Here is a 23,792-nt window from a genome sequence, read left to right as displayed (position 1 = left end):
AATTTTCAAATAACTCCCATGACTAACATGACTTATTCAGTTAAACGTTTTCATCGCTGGACTAAAGTAGTGGACAAAGGAGGACAATGTTCATTGTTGTAGTGGACAAAAGAGGACAATGTTTATTATTGTAGTGGACAAAGGAAGACAATGTTTATTGTTGTAGTGGACAAAGGAAGACAACATTTATTATTATTGCTCTAACTTTTGGTACGACTATTTCATATTTAGATGACACTCAAATCACTAGCATACCTATTTGATGATATTCAACCTACAAAGATATTTTCTGTAACCTTATGTGATGATATTCAACCCACAAAGATATTTTCTGTTACCTTATGTTATGATATTCAACCCACAAAGATATTTTTGTAACTTTATGTGATGATATTTAACCCACAAAGATATTTTTTGTAACCTTATGTGATGATATTTAACCCACAAAGATATTTTTGTAACCTTATGTGATGATATTCAACCCACAAAGATATTTTTTGTAACCTTATGTGATGACATTCAACCCACAAAGATATTTTTTGTAACCTTATGTGATGATATTCAACCCACAAAGATATTTTTGTAACCTTATGTGATGATATTCAACCCACAAAGATATTTTCTGTAACCTTATGTGATGATATTCAACCCACAAAGATATTTTTGTAACCTTATGTGATGATATTCAACCCACAAAGATATTTTCTGTAACCTTATGTGATGATATTCAACCCACAAAGATATTTTTTGTAACCTTATGTGATGATATTCAACCACAAAGATATTTTTGTAACCTTATGTGATGATATTCAACCCACAAAGATATTTTCTGTAACCTTATGTGATGATATTCAACCCACAAAGATATTTTTGTAACCTTATGTGATGATATTCAACCCACAAAGATATTTTCTGTTACCTTATGTTATGATATTCAACCCACAAAGATATTTTTGTAACCTTATGTGATGATATTTAACCCACAAAGATATTTTTTGTAACCTTATGTGATGATATTTAACCCACAAAGATATTTTTGTAACCTTATGTGATGATATTCAACCCACAAAGATATTTTCTGTAACCTTATGTGATGACATTCAACCCACAAAGATATTTTTTGTAACCTTATGTGATGATATTCAACCCACAAAGATATTTTTGTAACCTTATGTGATGATATTCAACCCACAAAGATATTTTCTGTAACCTTATGTGATGATATTCAACCCACAAAGATATTTTTTGTAACCTTATGTGATGATATTCAACCCACAAAGATATTTTCTGTAACCTTATGTGATGATATTCAACCCACAAAGATATTTTTGTAACCTTATGTGATGATATTCAACCCAAAAGACACATAGTATAATAATTTTATCAAGAGATGGCGCGAGCATCTGTCATGAAGATCTTTTGATATCGTAATGTGTTTTACAACATCTTCTCTGAAGATGCTTTTCTCTACATTGCAGTCATACCACCTATAAAGCTCTTTGACACCTCTTGTACTTATCTCAAGATAAGGGTGTATAGAAACCATAGTTTCTGAGCACCCATGATGCCTGAAAGGGTTCAAATCACTGTGATGTTTTTTGTTGTTCCCTCTCTTACATAATATTAATCTGTCAGGTAACTAGGAGACCTCAGATAACAAGACTGCCTTTCGGATATCAACAACCAGCAATTCGTTTCATTTTATTTGCATAAAAAGAAAACATTTCATCCTTCTAAGTGGGCTGTAGCATGACACATTTGTATGAACCCGGATAAACTGTCTGTTTCTTATGACTAGCTTTAAGCAACCTAGTTGAGCGTCTTATCAGAGATGAGGTAGTTGTATACATCTCAGATATAGGATGTTTCAGTTCTATACACCCCAGATGAAATATGTGTTTATTAATAAAGTGTTATAGTTCCATACATCACAGATGTGTTTATTAATAGGATGTTTCAGTTCTATACACCCCAGATGAAATGTGTGTTTATTAATGAAGTGTTATAGTTGTATACATCACAGATAAAGTCTGTGTTATAGTAGAATGTTACATTTGTGTACGTGAGAAACCAAGTGTGTGTTTAGAATGTTACACGTGTATATAACCCAGATTCATATCTAGTATGAGACAGCTGTGTAGATTCTAATTAAAATATCAATTCTAAACACTGGTGATTCCTGCTTGTACTACAACCATTCTTTATTGTCTGTTATTTATCAGCTGCTTCTGTTATGAGTTACTAGTTACATCTGTCTTACTTTAATGTTACATGGATCGTTAACGGATTACAGACAAAATCATTGAGATAGTATGGATGTATCTAAGTATCGTGTTATAGAAAAAGAGATCATGCGCCTTACAGCAACCTAACATAATATACTAGAATACAATACACTAATGAATTATAATTCTACTGTTCAATTAATTTAAGTAGAATAATACAGACGGCTCAAGGAAGAGAAGATAGCATAATAAAAACAGGTGTAGATTACGATGGGAAATCATCACATGTTCTATTAAAGCTGATATATGTGGAAGAACCTAACACGTTTAGTTAGACAAAGACATCGGCCAAAGAATGAAAACGTACCTTATCTGTTTCGTATTATCCGTGGTAGGCGTCTCGAAAGGTAAGTTATCAAACATCCATTTGAGATGAAACTTTTAGCACTAACTATTATGTGTAACTTCTTTTACAAAACTTGTTAATATATCTACTGGAAGTGTTTCATTTATTATTTCATATCTTCATGAACGTTAGTTTTTGGCTGTACTCTCGTTACTTGACTCCATATATAAACACTGAGACACGTACCTTGAATACCACCATTTTCTGAAGTTACGCTATCCGAACTGTTTAGCTGGTTTATTAATGGTATCGCTCATTAGTTTTTAATTGTTATAGTTTTATTATAGAGATCTATTTTCATGCTTAGTTTCATGTATGTCTATTTAGATCTAACCTAAATCTCTTAAACTGGTCTAACATCTGGGAAATTGTTGAGGTAATCTTTCTCACTAGAGATACCTAACCGATAAAACACTACCACCTAATTACTATAACACAATGAAAGTATATTTAATTATGGGGTTGATTTTTATATTTGTTCTAAGTAGGTACTTGTGATCGAAAGTTAATGTTATTAATGTTAAATAAATTAAAAACAAATTGAGTGCCATTCTAATCTAGTTCGTACCGGAACACGGAAACACTTTACAATTGCAGGAAACTTGCAGTATACATACACAATGTTGAGAAATATTAGGGAAAACGTAATATATTCTTAAAGCTAATACCATAAAAATGAAAGTTTGTAGACGGCTCGACTATCTAATGGAGAATATGTTATTATAACTGAATGACGTTTATAATTATCTAGTTAAGCAGTTGTTATTACAACTGAATGACCTTTATAATTATCTAGTTAAGCAGTTGTTATTATAACTGAATGACGTTTATAATTATCTAGTTAAGCAGTTGTTATTATAACTGAATGACCTTTATAATTATCTAGTTAAGCAGTTGTTATTATAACTGAATGACCTTTATAATTATCTAGTTAAGCAGTTGTTATTATAACTGAATGACGTTTATAATTATCTAGTTAAGCAGTTTCCAACTTTTAAGAAGTGGGTTTCCCGTCATCTAATTTACTACCATGTAGTGTCCAAAAAATTGTTTTCATGGACAGTAAGATAAAAACTGGAAGACCGGTAAGAACTGACCGAAGTATTATGAAATGTATCGTAGCCATAATTCGTATATCTTTTATATAGCTATAATAACGAGAAAGAAAAAGCCTCTACTAGCTGGTAGAGGGCAAGTTATAAACATAGCCCCCTTAGGGTTTCTTGATAACCACTAGAAATTATTAACACAGAAAACACAAAATTGCGCGTACTTCCAATTTTCACCCGAACGATGTTTCACATAGAAAATACGATATTGGTCAAGATGTTAAACATTTAAATGTACTGTACTGGTCAACGTGTTCAGTATTTAAATGCAATATACTGTTCAGTATTTAAGCGTAATTTATTTACAGGGGACGACTATCCCGAGTGCAACCCATCTCTGAGACCAAAAATCCTCACCGATGAAAGTGGCGACATCTACAGTCCTGGATATTTAGAAAACAAAAATTACCCTACTAACATTTATTGTTCATATACTATAATAGTTCCTCCCGGAAAAGTATGCCATTATTTCATGTTTAACATGTCTTACACATAAAAATTAAATACATAAATGTACCTAAAGTTTTTGTATTAAATAAGATTAAACTAGCAGAAAATGAAAAATATAACATTTTTTGTTTTAGTGATAAATTTCATATATTTATCAAAATTTAACTTGAATGGCTTACCTTTATTTCTTTATCAAAACGTTAGATTTACGTCTCATTTTTTTTATAATAAGTATAGAATATATTTACCTGGATTGTTAATGTTATTCTGCTAAAGAAGTCCACCGTTATCTATTGACCAGTGTGTTTGTGTGTTTTTCCTATAGCAAAGCCACATCGGGTTATCTGCTGAGCCCACCGAGGGGAATCGAACCCCTAATTTTAGCGTTGTAAATCCATAGACATACCGCTGTACTAGCGGGGGGCTTTATTGACCACTATGACCAGTATGAGAATGCTGGTCATGGGAATCAAAACTTTATTTTAAGTAAAGTTTTAGTACCCATACTAGACGTCTTTAGAATACATTTATATTTCAAGTGGGTTTCTCCTCATTGCTGGTCAGTTAGATCTTGTCATATAACAACTTCGACTAGTGTATGGAAGGAAACTAGTATATTTGGTTTATGAAACAACAGGAGACAAACTAGTATATGTGGTCTGCAAAACAATAAGATAAAAACTACTGTATGTGGTCTATGAAGCAATAAGAAGGAGACCAGTATATGTGGTCTATGAAATAACAGGAATGAAACTAGTATATGTAATCCATGAAACAATAGGAAGGAAACTAGTATATGTGGTCTATGAAACAATAGGAAGGAAACTAGTATATGTGGTCTATGAAACAATAGGAAGAAAACTACTGTATGTGGTCTATAAAAAACAGGAATGAAACTAGTATATATGGTCTATAATAATAGGAATTAAACTAGTGTATATGGTTTATAAAAATAGGAATGAAACTAGTATATATGGTTTATATGAAAACAGGAAGGAAACTAGTATATATGGTTTATAAAAACAGGAATGAAACTAGTATATGTGGTTTATAAAAATAGGAATGAAACTAGTATGTATGGTTTATAAGAAAATAGGAATGAAACTAGTATATATGGTCTATAAAAATAGGAATGAAACTAGTATATATGGTTTATAAGAAAACAGGAAGGAAACTAGTATATATGGTTTATAAAAATAGGAATGAAATTAGTATGTATGGTTTATAAGAAAACAGGAAGGAAACTAGTATATATGGTTTATAAAAATAGGAATGAAATTAGTATATATGGTTTATAAGAAAACAGGAATGAAATTAGTATATATGGTTCATAAGAAAACAGGAAGGAAACTAGTATATATGGTTTATAAAAATAGGAATGAAACTAGTATATATGGTTTATAAGAAAACAGGAAGGAAACTAGTATATATGGTTTATAAAAATAGGAATGAAATTAGTATATATGGTTTATAAGAAAACAGGAAGGAAACTAGTATATATGGTTTATAAAATTGGAAGCAAGCTAGTGCATACGTTATAACATTAGAAGGAAACTGGTATTAATTTGTTAACTTCTGTGACCCGTTGCAAGTTTCTCTAGCAATAATTAAATTTTGACCTAAAAATTACTCAATGGCTTATTTTGTCAGTGCAGATGTATCTCAGTTTAATCTAACAGAACAGCCATTAATTTCTCATGACATTAATAAACTTAGTTTCGTACAAGGCTTGTTTGCTCACCGTAACTATACATTAATTATACAATGAGCTGTATGGCCAAGTCAGTCAGAGAACCTCATGTTTAGGTTGTCTAAACTTTTAAACTACGGACCAGAAGAGAAATATCCAGTCAGAAGCGGTTTGTCTTATTATCTCAAAAATAAAAAATAAAATCATAATGTTAATAATAATCTTTACAAAAATAGTTTCTATGGATTAATATACGTTCTACAGAAATTGAAAATAGCTTGTAAGACCAAATTAACGAAATAAACCAGACATACACAGAAGTGTGTTCCTGAAACGAGTTTTGAACATAAGTGGAAATATGTTATTGCGGTACACTGGTTTCATTAACTTATGTTGTATAACATATTCCATATGTTCTGTTACTTCTAGTTTTTGCAGTGAGCTCACTAAATTAACTTTTACTGTAAATTATCTAAATGTGGATATATTTTTAACGTTAAATTCGTTCATTCATTTTTCTTTACAGTACATTCGCCTGATTTTCAAAGACTTTGACTTGGAAAGTTTCGATTTCTGTGATGGAGACGCCTTCTCTATTTACGCAGGTTCGCACATCAGAACACCAGTAATAGGTATATTTTGCGGGAACGAACGTCCGAACGACTTCATTTCCACGACTAACGAACTGCACATTGTATTCCGTAGCGACTTCATATCTTCTGCTAAAGGTTTTCACGTGTCTTACCATACCGCTGCTTCTAGAGGTAAACTAGGCCTACCCTTGACCAGTAGAGATTTAACAACGTACACAGCACACTTTAAGCATTAACCATTGTCATTTTCTATTTAAGTTAACCTAATTTTTGGTAATTTTTTATATATGATAAATTATTAATCTCATTAAATCTGTTTATAAATCGCAACAATTGCAGTACCATTAACCCGGCAACCTGATCGTTTATAGCTTCAAAAATGAATTAGAAAATATGATAAAATGCAACAATATAAACTTTGTATATATATATATATATTTTTTTTTTGAATTTCGCACAAAGCTACTCGAGGGCTATCGGTGCTAGCCGTCCCTAATTTAGCAGTGTAAGGCTAGAGGGAAGGCAACTAGTCGTCACCACCCACCGCCAACTCTTGGGTTACACTTTTACCAACGAATAGTGGGATTTACCATCTCATTATAACACCACCACGTCTGGAAGGGCGAGATTCGAACCTGTGACCATCGGATTACGAGTCTAGTGTCTTAACCACCTTGTGATGCCGGCCCGAAATGTTAAATCTAACCATCAGAGACAAATAAAAACAATTAAAATCATATTTTGATAACTCTAGCAAGAAGTTTTATCTTCGTATTGTTTTAAAGTTCCCCATTCTCAAAATAATTATGTATATTTATTAATGTTCGATTTTATCATAAAAATTGGATATTAAATGATATTTTATCTTTAGCACAGGCCGACTATTCATATAAACACACCGTAAGAGTGATATAATTAATAAATATTTAATTAATTATATTTTATATCCAAAGGTCGGGATGGATTTTTTAAGGTTGGAATACTTGTTCTATTCCAAAAGAAATAGAAAACAAATTGTTAGAAAAGAAATTATTTTAATTATAGAAACAAAAGTTACAGAGGAACGTTAAAAAACTGTAGTGGGTGTCTTTATTTCCATCTACACATAATGGGCTGTCTGAGCTGTGCCTACAACATGTAACGAAACCTGAATTTTGGCATAAAAAAGTCTTCAGACTTGTTACTGAGCGATATCTATAGTAGGAAAATGAAACCACAGGAAGAAAACGATTCTTGAACTATCAAGCAAGTAAAAATATTTAAGTGTGGTCATGTTTACATTATCGAATAAGTAAAAATATTTAAGTGTGGTCATGTTTACATTATCGAATAAGTAAAAATATTTAAGTGTGGTCATGTTTACATTATCGAATAATTAAAAATAATTAAATGTGGTTATGTTTACATCATCGAATAAGTAAAAATATCTAAGTGTAGTCATGTTTACATCATCGAATAAGTAAAAATATTTAAGTGTGGTCATGTTTACATCATCGAATAAGTAAAAATAATTAAGTGTGGTCATGTTTACATACATTATTACTCCAGCTTTGTGTGAAGAGGATCAAATACAATGCCGCAACCGTAAATGTGTATCACAGTCCTTCACGTGTGACGGAAAGGATGACTGTGGAGACGGAAGTGACGAAGCCACTAAGATATGCGGTAATATTTTAACGTTTTTAGTTTCGTTTCAGATGTGAATGTAAATATTTAGTTTATTTCAGTTAATTCAGTAAAAATAATAGGGTGTCATTTCCTTAAACGCTTACACGTAGAAATAACAGACTTTATATTTTCTTTAATTAACTCTATCTTGTAGTTCATCTTGATGCATTTCGAGGCTTAAACAGAACACCAAGTTACATAACGTGTTACATGTGTTGAAGTGTGGTTAAAATATGTTAGGTGCACTAATAAAAGAATGTGTAAATAAAATAATGTTTAATAAATGTGCAAAGAAACATGGTTAACGTGTGAGAAGACTGATGAGGTTACATGATTTAGTTAGGTTAAAACGTACGTAAAGAACTGATTTAAACCAACAATTGTAAAACATGGGTCTGGTTAACTAAGACGTATGGAACTATAACTAGTTAATAGCGGTGTAAAATATGGGTCTGGTTAACTGAAACCTATAGAATTATAACTAGTTAATAGCGGTATAAAACATGGGTCTGGTTAACTGAAACATATAGAAGTATAACTAGTTAATAGCGGTATAAAACATGGGTCTGGTTAACTGAAACCTATAGAATTATAACTAGTTAATAGCGGTATAAAACATGGGTCTGGTTAACTGAAACCTATAGAATTATAACTAGTTAATAGCGGTATAAAACATGGGTCTGGTTAACTGAAACCTATAGAATTATAACTAGTTAATAGCGGTGCAAAAAGTGGGTTTGATTAATAGAAATGTAAACATGGGTCACGTTGATAAGTGTACAAAAGTTGAGCCAGACTGATGATTTATAGAAAGGAGTTGAGTTACTATGGGTGAGAAAGAGTTTGTGAAGTTAAGTCACGTGGAATGAAACTTTATAAACAGTAAAACATGAGTTAGGTATTACGAACTAATCGTAATGTTAAGATATAGCAATTTTTGAAAATCGTTTCTTTAGTAAGGAATGTATCCAAGCAAGTAACGTATAGAGTTCAATGACAGTAAAGGAATTTTGTGAAGACGTGACCGTGTAAGTCATGTGTAATGAAGATTTTCAGGGTAATTATAATTATAGAAACATTTGGAGTTAATTAATTTATAAGTAAACTGGTTATTATTACGCACTCAGGTGCTAAGGAACCAGATACAACCGTACCGTGCGGACAACCGTCTATTCCTCCACTTGAAGGAAATGGTGAAGACCGCATCATTGGTGGTCAAGAGGTTCGTCCGGGCAGCTGGCCGTGGCAGGCTGACTTACAACTGTTCCCAGTTCATCCTAACGGACATACATGCGGGGGAACATTGATCAACCACCAGTGGGGCATCTCTGCGTCACACTGCTTCGAAAAGTGAGAGCGGTTATCGTATCTTATTTGTTGAAAGAAACACAGTATGTTGTTCTATCCGTTGACGTTATAAGATACTTTTTTCCATGTTCAGTCAATGAATACCAGTCATAAAAAGACACGTAAATCTTCTAATGGTCGTTTTGTTTTGTTTCTCGTGGACAGGTTTATATTTAAGAATAAAACCAAGTTTGTATCTCAGAACGGCTAGTATGTTATTAACATTTTTATTGATAGGCAGAACGCGTCGTTTTCAGGTTAACTTGAAGATCACCGAACGAAACGTTGGGTTTTGCTTATCTTGTTGATACTTGTACCAGCCGTTCTGAGGTACATTTTTATTCCAACTGGGTTTCTGGTCATCAGGAAAACAAAATTTGCCTTTTATTTCTTTTGAAATTCTGTAAAACCAAGGGAATTATATAAAGAAGTACCACAAAAGAACATTTAAAAGCTTACATTTCATTTAACATTTTGAAAATTAAAGTAGAATAAAAAACAGCATTTGTTAAATTGTTTATAACATGTGAGTTTAGAACTTTCAGTTTTTATCAGGACATAAAACCAGTGTTATTTAAGGGTAGACAAGCTTGTCTCTTCAGCAGTGGTATTCCGAGGGTCGCGGGTTCGAATCCCCGTCACACCAGACATGCTCGCCCTTTCAGCTGTGGGGGCGTTATAATCTGACGGTCAATCCCACTATTCGTTGGTAAAAGAGTAACTCTAGACTTGGCGGTGGATTGTGATGACTAGCTGCCTTCCCTCTAGTCTTACACTGCTAAATTAGGGACGGCTAGCGCAGATAGCCCTCGTGTAGCTTTGAGCGAAGTTCAAAAACAAACTTTTCAGGAGTGAACCAAAATGAATGATATTTGACGTGAGTATAGCTTGTCCACCGCTGGTACAGCGTTAAGTATTCGGATTTATAACGCTGAAATGAGGGGCTCGATTCCCCTCGGTGGACTCAGTAGATAGCTAGATGTGGCTTTTCTATTAGAAAACCAACTCACACACACACAAGTGTAGCTCCGAGCACAAACGTATCTTTTAAACAATAATTTTAAATCTGTGATATCTCAGTAAAATCTCGCTACTGGTAGAAATTATAACTTTATTTACTGAAGAATGTGAAACGTACAAAGATGATAAAAATATTATCTGTGTAAATTATTTTCGCTAATCTTAGATGAACAGCATTTATATACATGGTTTTAGCTTTAATACAATTCATGAAGTTTTCTAATGTTATTCAAAATACAAGATTTTCGTTATCATTAAAATGACAAATTTCAGTAAAAAGTGTAAGCTATTTTTGTAAATCGATTCGCAAATAATTTCGCTGAATTGAAGTGACTCAGTTAGATGTCGCTGTGCTTTAACTGTTTCAGAGAAAGTTAATTGTCAGAACGTCCTAGGTCTTCAGTCCACTTGGTTCAGTGTCGTGAACGCAGTAACGCTTGTATGTCTGATTTGCAACTTTCATTGTAATAATTACGAAGGAGTTTGGTTTGTTTTGTTTTGAATTTCGTGCATAGCTGCTACATGAGGGCTATCTGTCCCTAATTTAGCAGTTTAAGACTAGAGAGGGCTATCTGTCCCTAATTTAGCAGTTTAAGAATACAGGGAAGACAGCTAGTCATCACCACCCAACGCCAACTCTTGGGCTACTCTTTTACTAACGAATAGTGGGATTGACCGTAACATAATAACGTCCCCACGGCTGAAAGGGCGAGCATGTTTGGTGCGACGGGGATTCGAACCCGCGAATTACTAAGGAGGACGGAATTAGAATTTAAACCAGAATCTGACTTCTGACTTTTCACTGTAAGAAGGTCGACATTCAAACGATATACTTTCTCGGCATCCTATAGCATGATTCGATGTCCTGCTATAGCCACACCTTCTCGGCGTGACTCACTGTTCTGCTATAGTTGTAGTTTCTGTCGTCATGGCACGTGTAACACGACCCATTGTCTCGATGTAGCCATGGCATGTGTGATATGATTCGATGTCCTGCTATAGCCACACCTTCTTGGCGTCATGGAATATGTGACATGACTAATTGTTCTGATGTAGCTACATCTTTTCACCATCCTGGTTATACGGTATGGGAACTTCATCTCACAAAGTTGGTGTCATTCTGATGATAGCAGGTAAAGTTCACATTTATATTACCGTTAGCTTCTTAAGTCCAAACTTCCTGTTATACCGGAAACATACAGATCAACTAAAACATATTTCAGTTATTTGTAATATATTTGATAATCATTAACACCTTCATGCTCTATAATCTTTATACACGAAACTTACTCACATGAAAGGTAGATTTTTTAGCTTTTATTTCATATTCTCCTAACTGGTGTATATGGGGAGCAGCTCGTGCTTTGTAACATGACCTCAGTCAGGCTCAGGGTGAGTGAGTAGTAGATTTATATGGTTTTTACAACTAACTTGTTTACCACTGGTTAGGATTATGTAACATGACCTCAGTCAGGCTCAGGATGAGTGAGTAGTAGATTTATATGGTTTTACAACTGACTTGTTTAACACTGGTTAGGATTATGTAACATGACCTCAGTCAGGCTCACGGTGAGTGAGTAGTAGATTTATATGGTTTTACAACTGACTTGTTTACCACTGGTTAGGATTATGTAACATGACCTCAGTCAGGCTCAGGATGAGTGAGTAGTAGATTTATATGGTTTTACAACTAACTTGTTTACCACTGGTTAGGATTATGTAACATGACCTCAGTCAGGCTCAGGATGAGTGAGTAGTAGATTTATATGGTTTTACAACTAACTTGTTTACCACTGGTTAGGATTATGTGACATGACCTCAGTCAGGATCAGTGTGAGTGAGTAATAGATTTATATGGTTTTACAACTAACTTTTTTACCACTGGTTAGGATTATGTAACATGACCTCAGTCAGGCTTAGGGTGAGTGAGTAGTAGATTTATATGGTTTTACAACTAACTTGTTTACCACTGGTTAGGATTATGTAACATGACCTCAGTCAGGCTCAGGGTGAGTGAGTAGTAGTTTTTTATATGTTTTTACAACTAATTTGTTTACCACTGGTTAGGATTATGTAACATGACCTTAGTCAGACTCAGGATGAGTGAGTAGTAGATTTATATGGTTTTACAACTAACTTGTTTACCAGTGGTTAGGATTATGTAACATGACCTCAGTCAGGCTCAGGATGAGTGAGTAGTAGATTTATATGGTTTTACAACTGACTTGTTTAACACTGGTTAGGATTATGTAACATGATCTCAGTCAGGCTCAGTGTGAGTGAGTAATAGATTTATATGGTTCTACAACTGACTTGTTTACCACTGGTTAGGATTATGTAACATGACCTCAGTCAGGCTCAGGATGAGTGAGTAGTAGATTTATATGGTTCTACAACTGACTTGTTTACCACTGGTTAGGATTATGTAACATGACCTCAGTCAGGCTCACGGTGAGTGAGTAGTAGATTTATATGGTTTTACAACTGACTTGTTTACCACTGGTTAGGATTATGTAACATGACCTCAGTCAGGCTCAGGATGAGTGAGTAGTAGATTTATATGGTTTTACAACTAACTTGTTTACCACTGGTTAGGATTATGTAACATGACCTCAGTCAGGCTCAGGATGAGTGAGTAATAGATTTATATGGTTTTACAACTAACTTGTTTACCACTGGTTAGGATTATGTAACATGACCTCAGTCAGGCTCAGGATGAGTGAGTAATAGATTTATATGGTTTTACAACTAACTTGTTTACCACTGGTTAGGATTATGTAACATGACCTCAGTCAGGCTCAGGATGAGTGAGTAGTAGATTTATATGGTTTTACAACTAACTTGTTTACCACTGGTTAGGATTATGTAACATGACCTCAGTCAAGCTCAGGATGAGTGAGTAGTAGATTTATATGGTTTTACAACTAACTTGTTTACCACTGGTTAGGATTATATAACATGACCTCAGTCAGGCTCAGGGTGGGTGAGTAGTGGACTTAGGTTATTCTATTGTTCTACGTTGTTTTTGGACAATCAACCTATTAATTACAAAATTTCAAAACCATCTTTAGATATAACGAATTCTTACTGACAAATCTAAAAAACAATTATTACTAGAACTGTCACTGTGTGACATTATTGTCAATAGTGTAATATGGATTTGAAAACAGAATAATATATTTTTTTGTGTTCCACATTTTTATTATTTTTTAATTTGTAAAACTTCAACTTTGTTTGATTTCTCGAATTTTTTATTGTAGTTATCCCAAGAAAGAATTCTGGAGAATCCATTTTGGAAATCACAACAAGTTCCAGAAAGACGATTCTGAACAGATTCGATACATCGATAAATTGGTTGTTTACCCTGATATTCCAGAGAAGGAGGTTGGTCAACGTAGTTTTTGATAAAAAATAGTTTACTGTTTGTTTTTACTAATTAAAAAAGCCACCGGTAGACAAATATATTTCGCATTCATTTATTCTATATCATTTGATAGTTTTTAACTTATGATACATAAGTTGTTCTATGTCAGACCAATTTTATTATTTTAATCCACCAAACATTAAGTTAGTTTTAGTATGTAGATCGGTTTGATAGTTTTAACCCATCAAGCATTAAATTAGTTATTAATATGTAGACCGGTTTGATAGTTTTAACCCACCAAGTATTAAGTTAGGTTTAGTGTGAAGACCGGTTTGATCGTTTTAACCCACCAAGCATTAAGTTAGGTTTAGTGTGTAGACCGGTTCGATAGTTTTAACCCACCAAGCATTAAGTTAGGTTTAGTGTGTAGACCGGTTCGATAGTTTTAACCCACCAAGCATTAAGTTAGGTTTAGTGTGTAGACCGGTTCGATAGTTTTAACCCACCAAGCATTAAGTTAGGTTTAGTGTGTAGATCGGTTTGATAGTTTAAACCCACCAAGCATTAAGTTAGGTTTAGTGTGTAGACTGGTGTGATAGTTTTAACCCACCAAGCATTAAGTTAGGTTTAGTGTGTAGACCGGTTTGATAGTTTTAACCCATCAAGTATTAAGTTAGGTTTAGTGTGTAGACCGGTTTGATAGTTTTAACCCACCTAGCATTAAGTTAGGTTTAGTGTGTAGACTGGTTTGATAGTTTTCACCCATGAAGCATTAAGTTAGGTTTAGTGTGTAGACTGGTTTGATACTTTTAATTCATCAAGCATTAAGTTAGTTATTAATATGTAGACCGGTTTTATAGTTTTAACCCACCAAGTATTAAGTTAGGTTAATTGTGTTAGATCGATTTCAATATATCTTTTGTGGTTGGTTGGTTGAAACTAATAATTTAAAGTGGATTCAACTTTACACTGTTTTATACGTTATTTAAGGGATGGTTGTTTTAAAACAAGCCATTTGGGACTATCAGCGGGAAATCGAACTCGGATATTGTAAGTCCATGACTTTCCACTGTTCTTCTGTGGGATATTAAGTACTGAATAATAGTATAGAACTTAGAATCTTTTTCATCCGACTTCATTAGAAATAAACTTCAAAAGTTTACGTTTGGTGTAGAGTATATACCTTTAACATTATGAAAAGTTAGATGAAGCAATTAAAAAATTCGTTATTACACATAATAACATGCTCTTCCAATAGATGTGATGTCGCAAAATTTGGTTTTTCTTTTTTCTCAGTTATCTTGCAATACTGAATTACAGTTTTTCTCTACCACACAAGCTGTACACGTTGAATTTATGTAACTACTGGTCTTCATTCTAGTTTCGTGTTTTATAATTATAAATTATACCAGCTAACAGTTAAACCAAGGCTAGAGTACACAGTTAACTAAACTTCGGATTACTGAGTTCTGGTGTGTGAGTGTTACAGCAAGGAGTAACTCGAAACGTTTTACTACTGTTCTCAAGTTTAAACAGTGAGTGTTACAGCAAGGAGTAACTCGAAACGTTTTTCTACTGGTGCTCAAGTTTATACAGTGAGTGTTACAGCAAGGAGTAACTCGAAATGTTTTGCTGCTGGTGCTCAAGTTTATACAGTGAGTGTTACAGCAAGGAGTAACTCGAAACGTTTTACTACTGGTTCTCAAGTTTAAACAGTGAGTGTTACAGCAAGGAGTAACTCGAAACGTTTTTCTACTGGTGGTCAAGTTTATACAGTGAGTGTTACAGCAAGAAGTAACTCGAAACGTTTTACTACTGGTTCTCAAGTTTAAACAGTGAGTGTTACAGCAAGGAGTAACTCGAAACGTTTTACTACTGGTTCTCAAGTTTAAACAGTGAGTGTTACAGCAAGGAGTAACTCGAAACGTTTTTCTACTGGTGGTCAAGTTTATACAGTGAGTGTTACAGCAAGGAGTAACTCGAAACGTTTTACTACTGGTTCTCAAGTTTAAACACTGAGTGTTACAGCAAGGAGTAACTCGAAACGTTTTACTACTGGTTCTCAAGTTTAAACAGTGAGTGTTTCAGCAAGGAGTAACTCGAAACGTTTTTCTACTGGTGGTCAAGTTTAAACAGTGAGTGTTACAGCAAGGAGTAACTCGAAACGTTTTACTACTGTTCTCAAATTTAAACAGTGAGTGTTACAGCAAGGAGTAACTCGAAACGTTTTTCTTTGGTGCTCAAGTTTATACAGTGAGTGTTACAGCAAGGAGTAACTCGAAATGTTTTGCTGCTGGTGCTCAAGTTTATACAGTGAGTGTTACAGCAAGGAGTAACTCGAAATGTTTTACTGCTGGTTCTCAAGTTTAAACAGTGAGTGTTACAGCAAGGAGTAACTCGAAACGTTTTACTACTGTTCTCAAGTTTAAACAGTGAGTGTTACAGCAAGGAGTAACTCGAAACGTTTTACTACTGGTTCTCAAGTTTAAACAGTGAGTGTTTCAGCAAGGAGTAACTCGAAACGTTTTTCTACTGGTGGTCAAGTTTTTACAGTGAGTGTTACAGCAAGGAGTAACTCGAAACGTTTTACTAGTGTTCTCAAATTTAAACAGTGAGTGTTACAGCAAGGAGTAACTCGAAACGTTTTTCTTCTGGTGCTCAAGTTTATACAGTGAGTGTTACAGCAAGGAGTAACTCGAAATGTTTTGCTGCTGGTGCTCAAGTTTATACAGTGAGTGTTACAGCAAGCGAAATGTTTTACTGCTGGTTCTCAAGTTTAAACAGTGAGTGTTACAGCAAGGAGTAACTCGAAACGTTTTACTACTGTTCTCAAGTTTAAACAGTGAGTGTTACAGCAAGGAGTAACTCGAAACGTTTTACTACTGGTTCTCAAGTTTAAACAGTGAGTGTTACAGCAAGGAGTAACTCGAAACGTTTTACTACTGGTTCTCAAGTTTAAACAGTGAGTGTTACAGCAAGGAGTAACTCGAAACGTTTTACTACTGGTTCTCAAGTTTAAACAGTGAGTGTTACAGCAAGGAGTAACTCGAAACGTTTTTCTACTGGTGGTCAAGTTTATACAGTGAGTGTTACAGCAAGGAGTAACTCGAAACGTTTTACTACTGGTTCTCAAGTTTAAACAGTGAGTGTTACAGCAAGGAGTAACTCGAAATGTTTTACTGTTAGTGCTCAAGTTTATACAGTGAGTGTTACAGCAAGGAGTAACTCGAAACGTTTTACTACTGTTCTCAAGTTTAAACAGTGAGTGTTACAGCAAGGAGTAACTCGAAACGTTTTACTACTGGTTCTCAAGTTTAAACAGTGAGTGTTACAGCAAGGAGTAACTCGAAACGTTTTACTACTGTTCTCAAGTTTAAACAGTGAGTGTTACAGCAAGGAGTAACTCGAAACGTTTTACTACTGGTTCTCAAGTTTAAACAGTGAGTGTTACAGCAAGGAGTAACTCGAAACGTTTTACTACTGGTTTTCAAGGTTGAACAGTGAGTGTTACAGCAAGGAGTAACTCGAAATGTTTTACTGCTGGTTCTCAAGTTTAAACAGTGAGTGTTACAGCAAGGAGTAACTCGAAACGTTTTACTACTGGTTCTCAAGTTTAAACAGTGAGTGTTACAGCAAGGAGTAACTCGAAACGTTTTTCTACTGGTGCTCAAGTTTAAACACTGAGTGTTACAGCAAGGAGTAACTCGAAATGTTTTACTGCTGGTTCTCAAGTTTAAACAGTTTGTGTTACAGCAAGGAGTAACTCGAAACGTTTTACTACTGGTTCTCAAGTTTAAACAGTGAGTGTTACAGCAAGGAGTAACTCGAAACGTTTTACTACTGGTGCTCAAGTTTATACAGTGAGTGTTACAGCAAGGAGTAACTCGAAACGTTTTACTACTGGTTCTCAAGTTTAAACAGTGAGTGTTACAGCAAGGAGTAACTCGAAACGTTTTTCTACTGGTGGTCAAGTTTATACAGTGAGTGTTACAGCAAGGAGTAACTCGAAACGTTTTACTACTGGTTCTCAAGTTTAAACAGTGAGTGTTACAGCAAGGAGTAACTCGAAACGTTTTTCTACTGGTGGTCAAGTTTATACAGTGAGTGTTACAGCAAGGAGTAACTTGAAACGTTTTACTACTGGTTTTCAAGTTTAAACAGTGAGTGTTACAGCAAGGAGTAACTCGAAACGTTTTACTACTGGTTCTCAAGTTTAAACACTGAGTGTTAGAGCAAGGAGTAACTCGAAACGTTTTACTTCTGGTGCTCAAGTTTATACAGACATTAAGATAATCGAGAACAAATTGATATCTTTTTTTAACATGAAATATAATAAAAAGTTATATTATGTATTTAATAATTAATCTAGTTTTATAAAACGTTCATTATAGTTCGAGGAGACGAAACAGTTCGACATCACGAACGACGTTACTTTGTTTAAGCTGAATGCCCCTGTCAACTTTACCGATTACGTTCGTCCTATCTGTTTACCACCAATTAATGAACTTCTTCCCGTAGGCACGAGCTCTTACGTCACAGGTTGGGGATCCACCAGAGGTGAGTGAAAATTTGGATTTTTGTTGGGTTTTTTCTGTGATCAAAGAATGATTCCAATCGTTACAACTTTGGAGATCACTTCAGGGACCTAGATTAATGTGATTAGCATGCGTAGAAGCCTATTGTAAGTTTTAACCGAGGTCTGTATGTCTTTATATTACTAACTGTTGCCTCACTCGACTTTATATTACTAATTGTTGCCTCACTCGACTTTCATTGACAATCTTAACAACTTTTGTGTAAAACTAGCAACAGTTCATTATTAAAAACACTTGCACAAATTTGTTTACAACAAACAGTTATAATTTCTTGTTAATTTTCAGGTAAATTATGTTAATTTAGTCCTAAGAGATTCCAAATGCCCATTAGGATCTTTAAGTGTGAAACTTACCTTTTGGTATAGCTTATTATTTGGAATAATTTATTTAACAGCAGCTAAATATTTAAAGTGATTCAACTCAGCCAAACTTAACAACCCTCACTAACTATCTCCTTCTACCATTATTAAGTCCTTTCACTCGTCTTTCAAATGTTTTTTTTTCATTTATATTTTGTGGGAGTCCACAGCCTTTGTTCAAACTTCAAAATCGTTTTATCAAAACTTTGTTAGGTATAATTAAGAATTATTCGTGTGGTTTTTCTACTGACGTCAGCGCTTTCCATTGAACAATACCGACAACTACAGTTTTCAATTAATGAACAAAATTTGTCTTCAAACCCATGACGTATGGCTGACACGTGAACCTGTTTTTCAGAAACGTTACAAGTTTTGTGTTATTAACAACTCTTTGATAAAATTTTATTCCACGTTTTGTACAGTTATTTTATTATAAATTCAGGTTATTTATTTTTGTTACTTATCTTTAAATTTAGGCACCGGAAGTAACGCTGCCTTGAAACAAGCTGAACTTAAAATTCAGGACGAAAAAACATGCGAAAACCCTTTTATTCAGTTCCAGAAAGAAACCATGGTTTGTGCAGGTCAAATGGAAAGAGGTCATGGAGTTTGTCATGTACGTCTATTTTTATTTAAACTTCAATTGTTGTTATGTTTGCAGAAGGTGATTTTCGTTTCCAGTGCTGATGTAGGGAACGTATTCGGGTAAAGTAAGGCCTTTAATTATTCATTTGGTTGGTAGAAAACGAAACCTAAATATTATGTTTGAGACACATAAAATACGAAGCTTGTTTGTTATTATTGTTATTTCATGTTTTGAAACACCAGAATTAATAGGCAAAGGATATATTAGCTACATATTTTAAAACCATTCAGTCCTTGTGCAGTATTTGTATATCTTCTGGCGATGTACTAATAACGTATTTACAGTAATAATTCCTGCTACTTTTATACTGTGGTGTCCATAAAATATTTCACTTACTGTTGTTTCTGTAATCCGGCCCTCAGTCAACGTGCAAAAAAAGTTATACGATTGGTTGAATAATTGTGTACTTTTCAGTGTATTTAGTCTTGAGAAATAGAACATTTCCAAATCTAATCTTACGTTTGTTTCTGTAGTTAAACACGATATGCCATAAATCAGTAACAGCCAGTTTTGATTGGTTTGGTTTGTTTAGAATTTCTTGCAAAGCTACACGAGGGCTATCTGTGCTAGCCGTCCCTAATTTAGCAGTGTAAGACTAGAGGGAAGGCAGCTATTCATCACCACCCACCGTCAACTCTTGGCTACTCATTTACCAACGAATAGTGGGATTGAACGTCATATTCTAATGTCCCCACAGCTGAAAGGTCGAACATTTTGGTGTAACGAGGGTTCGAACCTGCCACGTTCAGATAGCGAGTCGAGTACCTTAACCACCTGGTCATGCCAGGCTTGACAGTTTTAATTTCAATCAATTATTTTAGTGAAAGTGTTGCAGGATAACAACAATGTCATACTCCTAGTGTAAGGTAATGTCTACCAAAGTCTCAAGTTTCCTTTTGTTTCATCGCTAGCTAATGTAAACGTATAAGAAGAGGGTACATGTGCACAAACGGTGGTTTTAATTATAGTTACTAACGGACATATACTTTAAATACACTTCAGTTTAAACAGTATTATACCATAGTGTGATTTATTTCTGTTTGCTTGACTTTCGAAGTCCTTGTTGTTTCGAATAAATTACGTTAACAGATAAAATACTCCCTTGAAAAATACTTGATAGTTCACTAAACCTCTTGGAAGGACCCGGCACGGCCAGGTGGTTAAGGCGTGCGACTCGTAATCTGAGGGTCGAGAGTTTACATCCCCGTCGCGCCAAACATGCTCGCCCTTTCAGCCGTGAGGGCGTTATAATGTGACGGTCAATCCAACTATTCGTTGGTAAAAGAGTAGCCCAAGAGGTAACGGTGGGTGGTGATGATTAGCTGCCTTCCCTCTAGTCTTACACTGCTAAATTAGGGACGGCTAGCACAGATAGCCCTCGAGTTGCTTTGCGCGAAATTCAAAAAACAAACTTCTTGGAAAATTTGTACTGACGCCACATTAGTGAATTTTGGTTTATGGTCAAATTATATATATACTTTTCAAAAAAAGAAACGCAAAAGGCAAATTTGGGACAAATTGTTAACAAGTTTATTCCGGGTAGTTCTGTATGACATGTGTGAAACTTTGCACATTCACTGCTAAACATCCAAAGTCTGCAAAAGCGAAGTCCACGCTCACTAGTTGAAGTTTAACGTCACTCAACGTCAATAACGAGTATGCCCCCCGTGAGCATCAATAACTGCTTGGCATCTCCTGCCCATGGAAGCGATGAGATGATGAATCACATCCTGTGGAATGGCTGTCCACTCAGCCTGCAAAGCTGCTGCAAGCTGAGGTACAGTCTGCGGTTGAGGTTGTCGCCGTCGCAGACGTCGATCCAACTCGTCCCAAAGATGTTTGATGGGGTTTAAATCTGGTTATCTGGAGGACCAGGGAATAACGTTGATGTTGTGGTATCTCAAGAAGACAGTGGTGAGTCGGGCTGTGTGAGGACGGGCGTTGTCATGTTGATGTTCACCATGATGGGTTGCACATGGGGCCTAAGAATCTCGTAGACGGTTGCGTACGGTCTAATCGGAAATCCTACGCAGCCCTGGTATGGTTGAGGCAGTAGACGTTGCAGTGGTGGTCCTATCCCGAAGGTGACGTAACCGAATGTAGCGATCTTGTGCGGGTGTGGTCACACGAGGTCTGCCAGATCGTGGGCGGTCACGAGTTGGTCCATGTTGTTGGTGACGATTCCATAGCCTTGTGATGGTGCTTGGGTGGACATTCACAGATCTGGCAACATCTGATCGAGATTCGCCTGCTTCCAAGCGACCAATGGCGTTGTTGCGTTGTGCTTCTGTTAGTCTTGGCGTAACTGTATTGCGTGTCGGTGGCTTAACACTGAGCTATGGAAACCGAGAACCCGTCACTTTTATAGGGATTTTGCGCATGTTGAACGTGCAGAACATGCAGATCTCTCAAAAAAATTTGTTGGACACGAATGCATTTTGGCAAAAAATCCGATGTTTTCCTCCGTTTTCAAAGTGCACAACTTTTATTGTCATTTTGGTCTGACAAGCGGTATTTTAACACGTGTAACATCACATACTCTGAGCTTGTAACGTTAATACATATATTTCTCTTTAAAATAAAAAAAATATACCTTTTGCGTTTCTTTTTTTGAAGAGTATATATATGATAACTGAGAGTTGATTCATTAACAAGCTAATTAGGAAAACAGGAAGTGATTAATTTATAATTCCATATTTTTCTTTCAGGGAGACAGTGGTGGACCTCTAGTGTATAAAGCCGGAAACCACTGGAATCTGGTTGGTGTCGCTAGCTTCGTGACAGATATCAATATGATATCAGGACTCTGTGCGGTTAGGCCTAACAAACCGTCAGGGTTTGCAAGGGTTTCAACTAAAATACAATGGATCAATGAAATGATTAACAAATATAGCTAAAAACCCGTGAAGTTAACGTCTACATTCACGTTTGAAAATAAAATACTTATTACAAAGTGATTTTTCTAAAACTCTTAAAATTCTTGGTTTAATGTAGTATCGAAACAGCCATGTTACGTAAAGATGAAGACAAGTTTCTTGATAGAAAGAACATTCTATGTTTTCCGTCTATCTTATAAGAGTTGAAGTTCCAGTGTTGTAATGATTCTTTAAGGTGTATTTAAAATCACTAAAAGAGGACACAGTTTACATAAGTAAATCAATATTTAATACTGTATTCCAGTAAGAAGGGAGAAAGTGGAACAAACTTTTAACAGTTCTCGCATCACTTATTAAACGTTAAAAGGGGAACATACAACACTGTACTAAAAGTTAAAGAGAACTTTCAGCAACACAAGGAAAGCTAAAGTATAATTTTTTTAGTTAAAACTAACATCTTTAAATACTTTACCTGTAAAAAAATAGTGAAACGACAACTGTGGAACCGAACGTCTACATTATAAATATAATAACGTGTAACATATGAATAAGTTTCTACAGAAATTTCTAACTTGAAAAATATAACATCTTGTTAGAAAAAGTTATTTCACCGACTCTCCAACACTAAACCAAATGTTAAAAATAATAACCTGAGTACAGGGTGGCCCGTAAGTCCCTACCCATCCATATATCTTATGTATCCAGTGTATCTGTGTGCTGTCCCTCATTCTCGCTGCATAATATTATGTGACGCCATGTTCTGTGAGACATTTTCCTCAACATAGCAGGAGTTATTGTTCCAAAGGCCGCGGTAACAGCTGCCTTCAACTCATCATTAGTATAACATAGTAACATGTGGATGGGTAGGAACTTACGGGCCACCCTGTATATTGAAATATTCCAGTTGTGATAAGTTACAACAATCCATTCTTTTACCACCTGATACCTAACATATCGTTGCAGTTTTGGTACTTAGAGGTAACTAGCTTTCCAAGCGAGGGTAAAAAAATTTTTTGTAATAATCTAATATTAGTAAGTCAATTAAGGTCTTATCTCAGGCAGGTATCCATTTTAATAACCCAGTATATAATACTCACTTAAGGTTTTTTACCATAGGCCTTTCTCTACGCTGATTATAAGCACAAAACCAGTGTCTGGTTCATGGTAACCTTACGTCATTTCGAAATGAATGTTTGTTTTGTTTTTTTGAATCGCACACAAAGCTACTCGAGGGCTATCTGCGCTAGCCGTCCCTAATTTAACAGTGTAAGACGAGAGGGAAGGCAGCTAGTCATCACCACCCACCGCCAACTCTTGGGGTACTCTTTTACCACCGAATAGTGGGATTGAGCATCATATTATAACGACCCCACGGCTGAAAGGGCGAGCATGTTTGGTACGACCAGTATTCGAACACGCGATTCTCAGATTACGAGTCGAACCC

The 23,792-nt window shown here is 35.1% G+C and overlaps 1 protein-coding gene across 1 annotated transcript; it reads left to right on the top strand.

The window, feature by feature from the left end:
* The first annotated feature begins 2,478 nt into the window (after positions 1-2,478).
* LOC143256198 (chymotrypsin-like elastase family member 2A) lies at positions 2,479-22,429 on the top strand. Its single transcript, XM_076513068.1, has 9 exons — positions 2,479-2,632; positions 4,049-4,197; positions 6,407-6,644; positions 8,022-8,138; positions 9,269-9,491; positions 13,769-13,892; positions 18,264-18,429; positions 19,303-19,442; positions 22,181-22,429. Exons 1-9 carry the CDS (start codon positions 2,581-2,583, stop codon positions 22,367-22,369), a joined length of 1,398 nt encoding a protein of 465 aa, XP_076369183.1. The 5' UTR covers positions 2,479-2,580; the 3' UTR covers positions 22,370-22,429.
* Positions 22,430-23,792: the final 1,363 nt, after the last annotated feature.

The sequence above is a fragment of the Tachypleus tridentatus genome, chromosome 7 (genome assembly GCF_004210375.1).
Source record: "Tachypleus tridentatus isolate NWPU-2018 chromosome 7, ASM421037v1, whole genome shotgun sequence".
Taxonomy (NCBI): Eukaryota; Metazoa; Arthropoda; class Merostomata; order Xiphosura; family Limulidae; genus Tachypleus; species Tachypleus tridentatus.
The sequence above is the reverse complement of the archived record's forward strand: the minus strand, read 5'-3'. Positions and strand labels throughout refer to the sequence as shown.

What these genes read in the sequence shown, in the direction of transcription:
- LOC143256198 (XM_076513068.1), top strand. Translation starts at nt 2,581, where the DNA reads ATGAAAACGTACCTTATCTGTTTCGTATTATCCGTGGTAGGCGTCTCG. An exon ending in CGAAGCCACTAAGATATGCG is followed by an intron (nt 8,139 to 9,268) that starts GTAATATTTTAA and finishes TTACGCACTCAG; the next exon opens with GTGCTAAGGAACCAGATACA. An exon ending in CTGATATTCCAGAGAAGGAG is followed by an intron (nt 13,893 to 18,263) that starts GTTGGTCAACGT and finishes CGTTCATTATAG; the next exon opens with TTCGAGGAGACGAAACAGTT.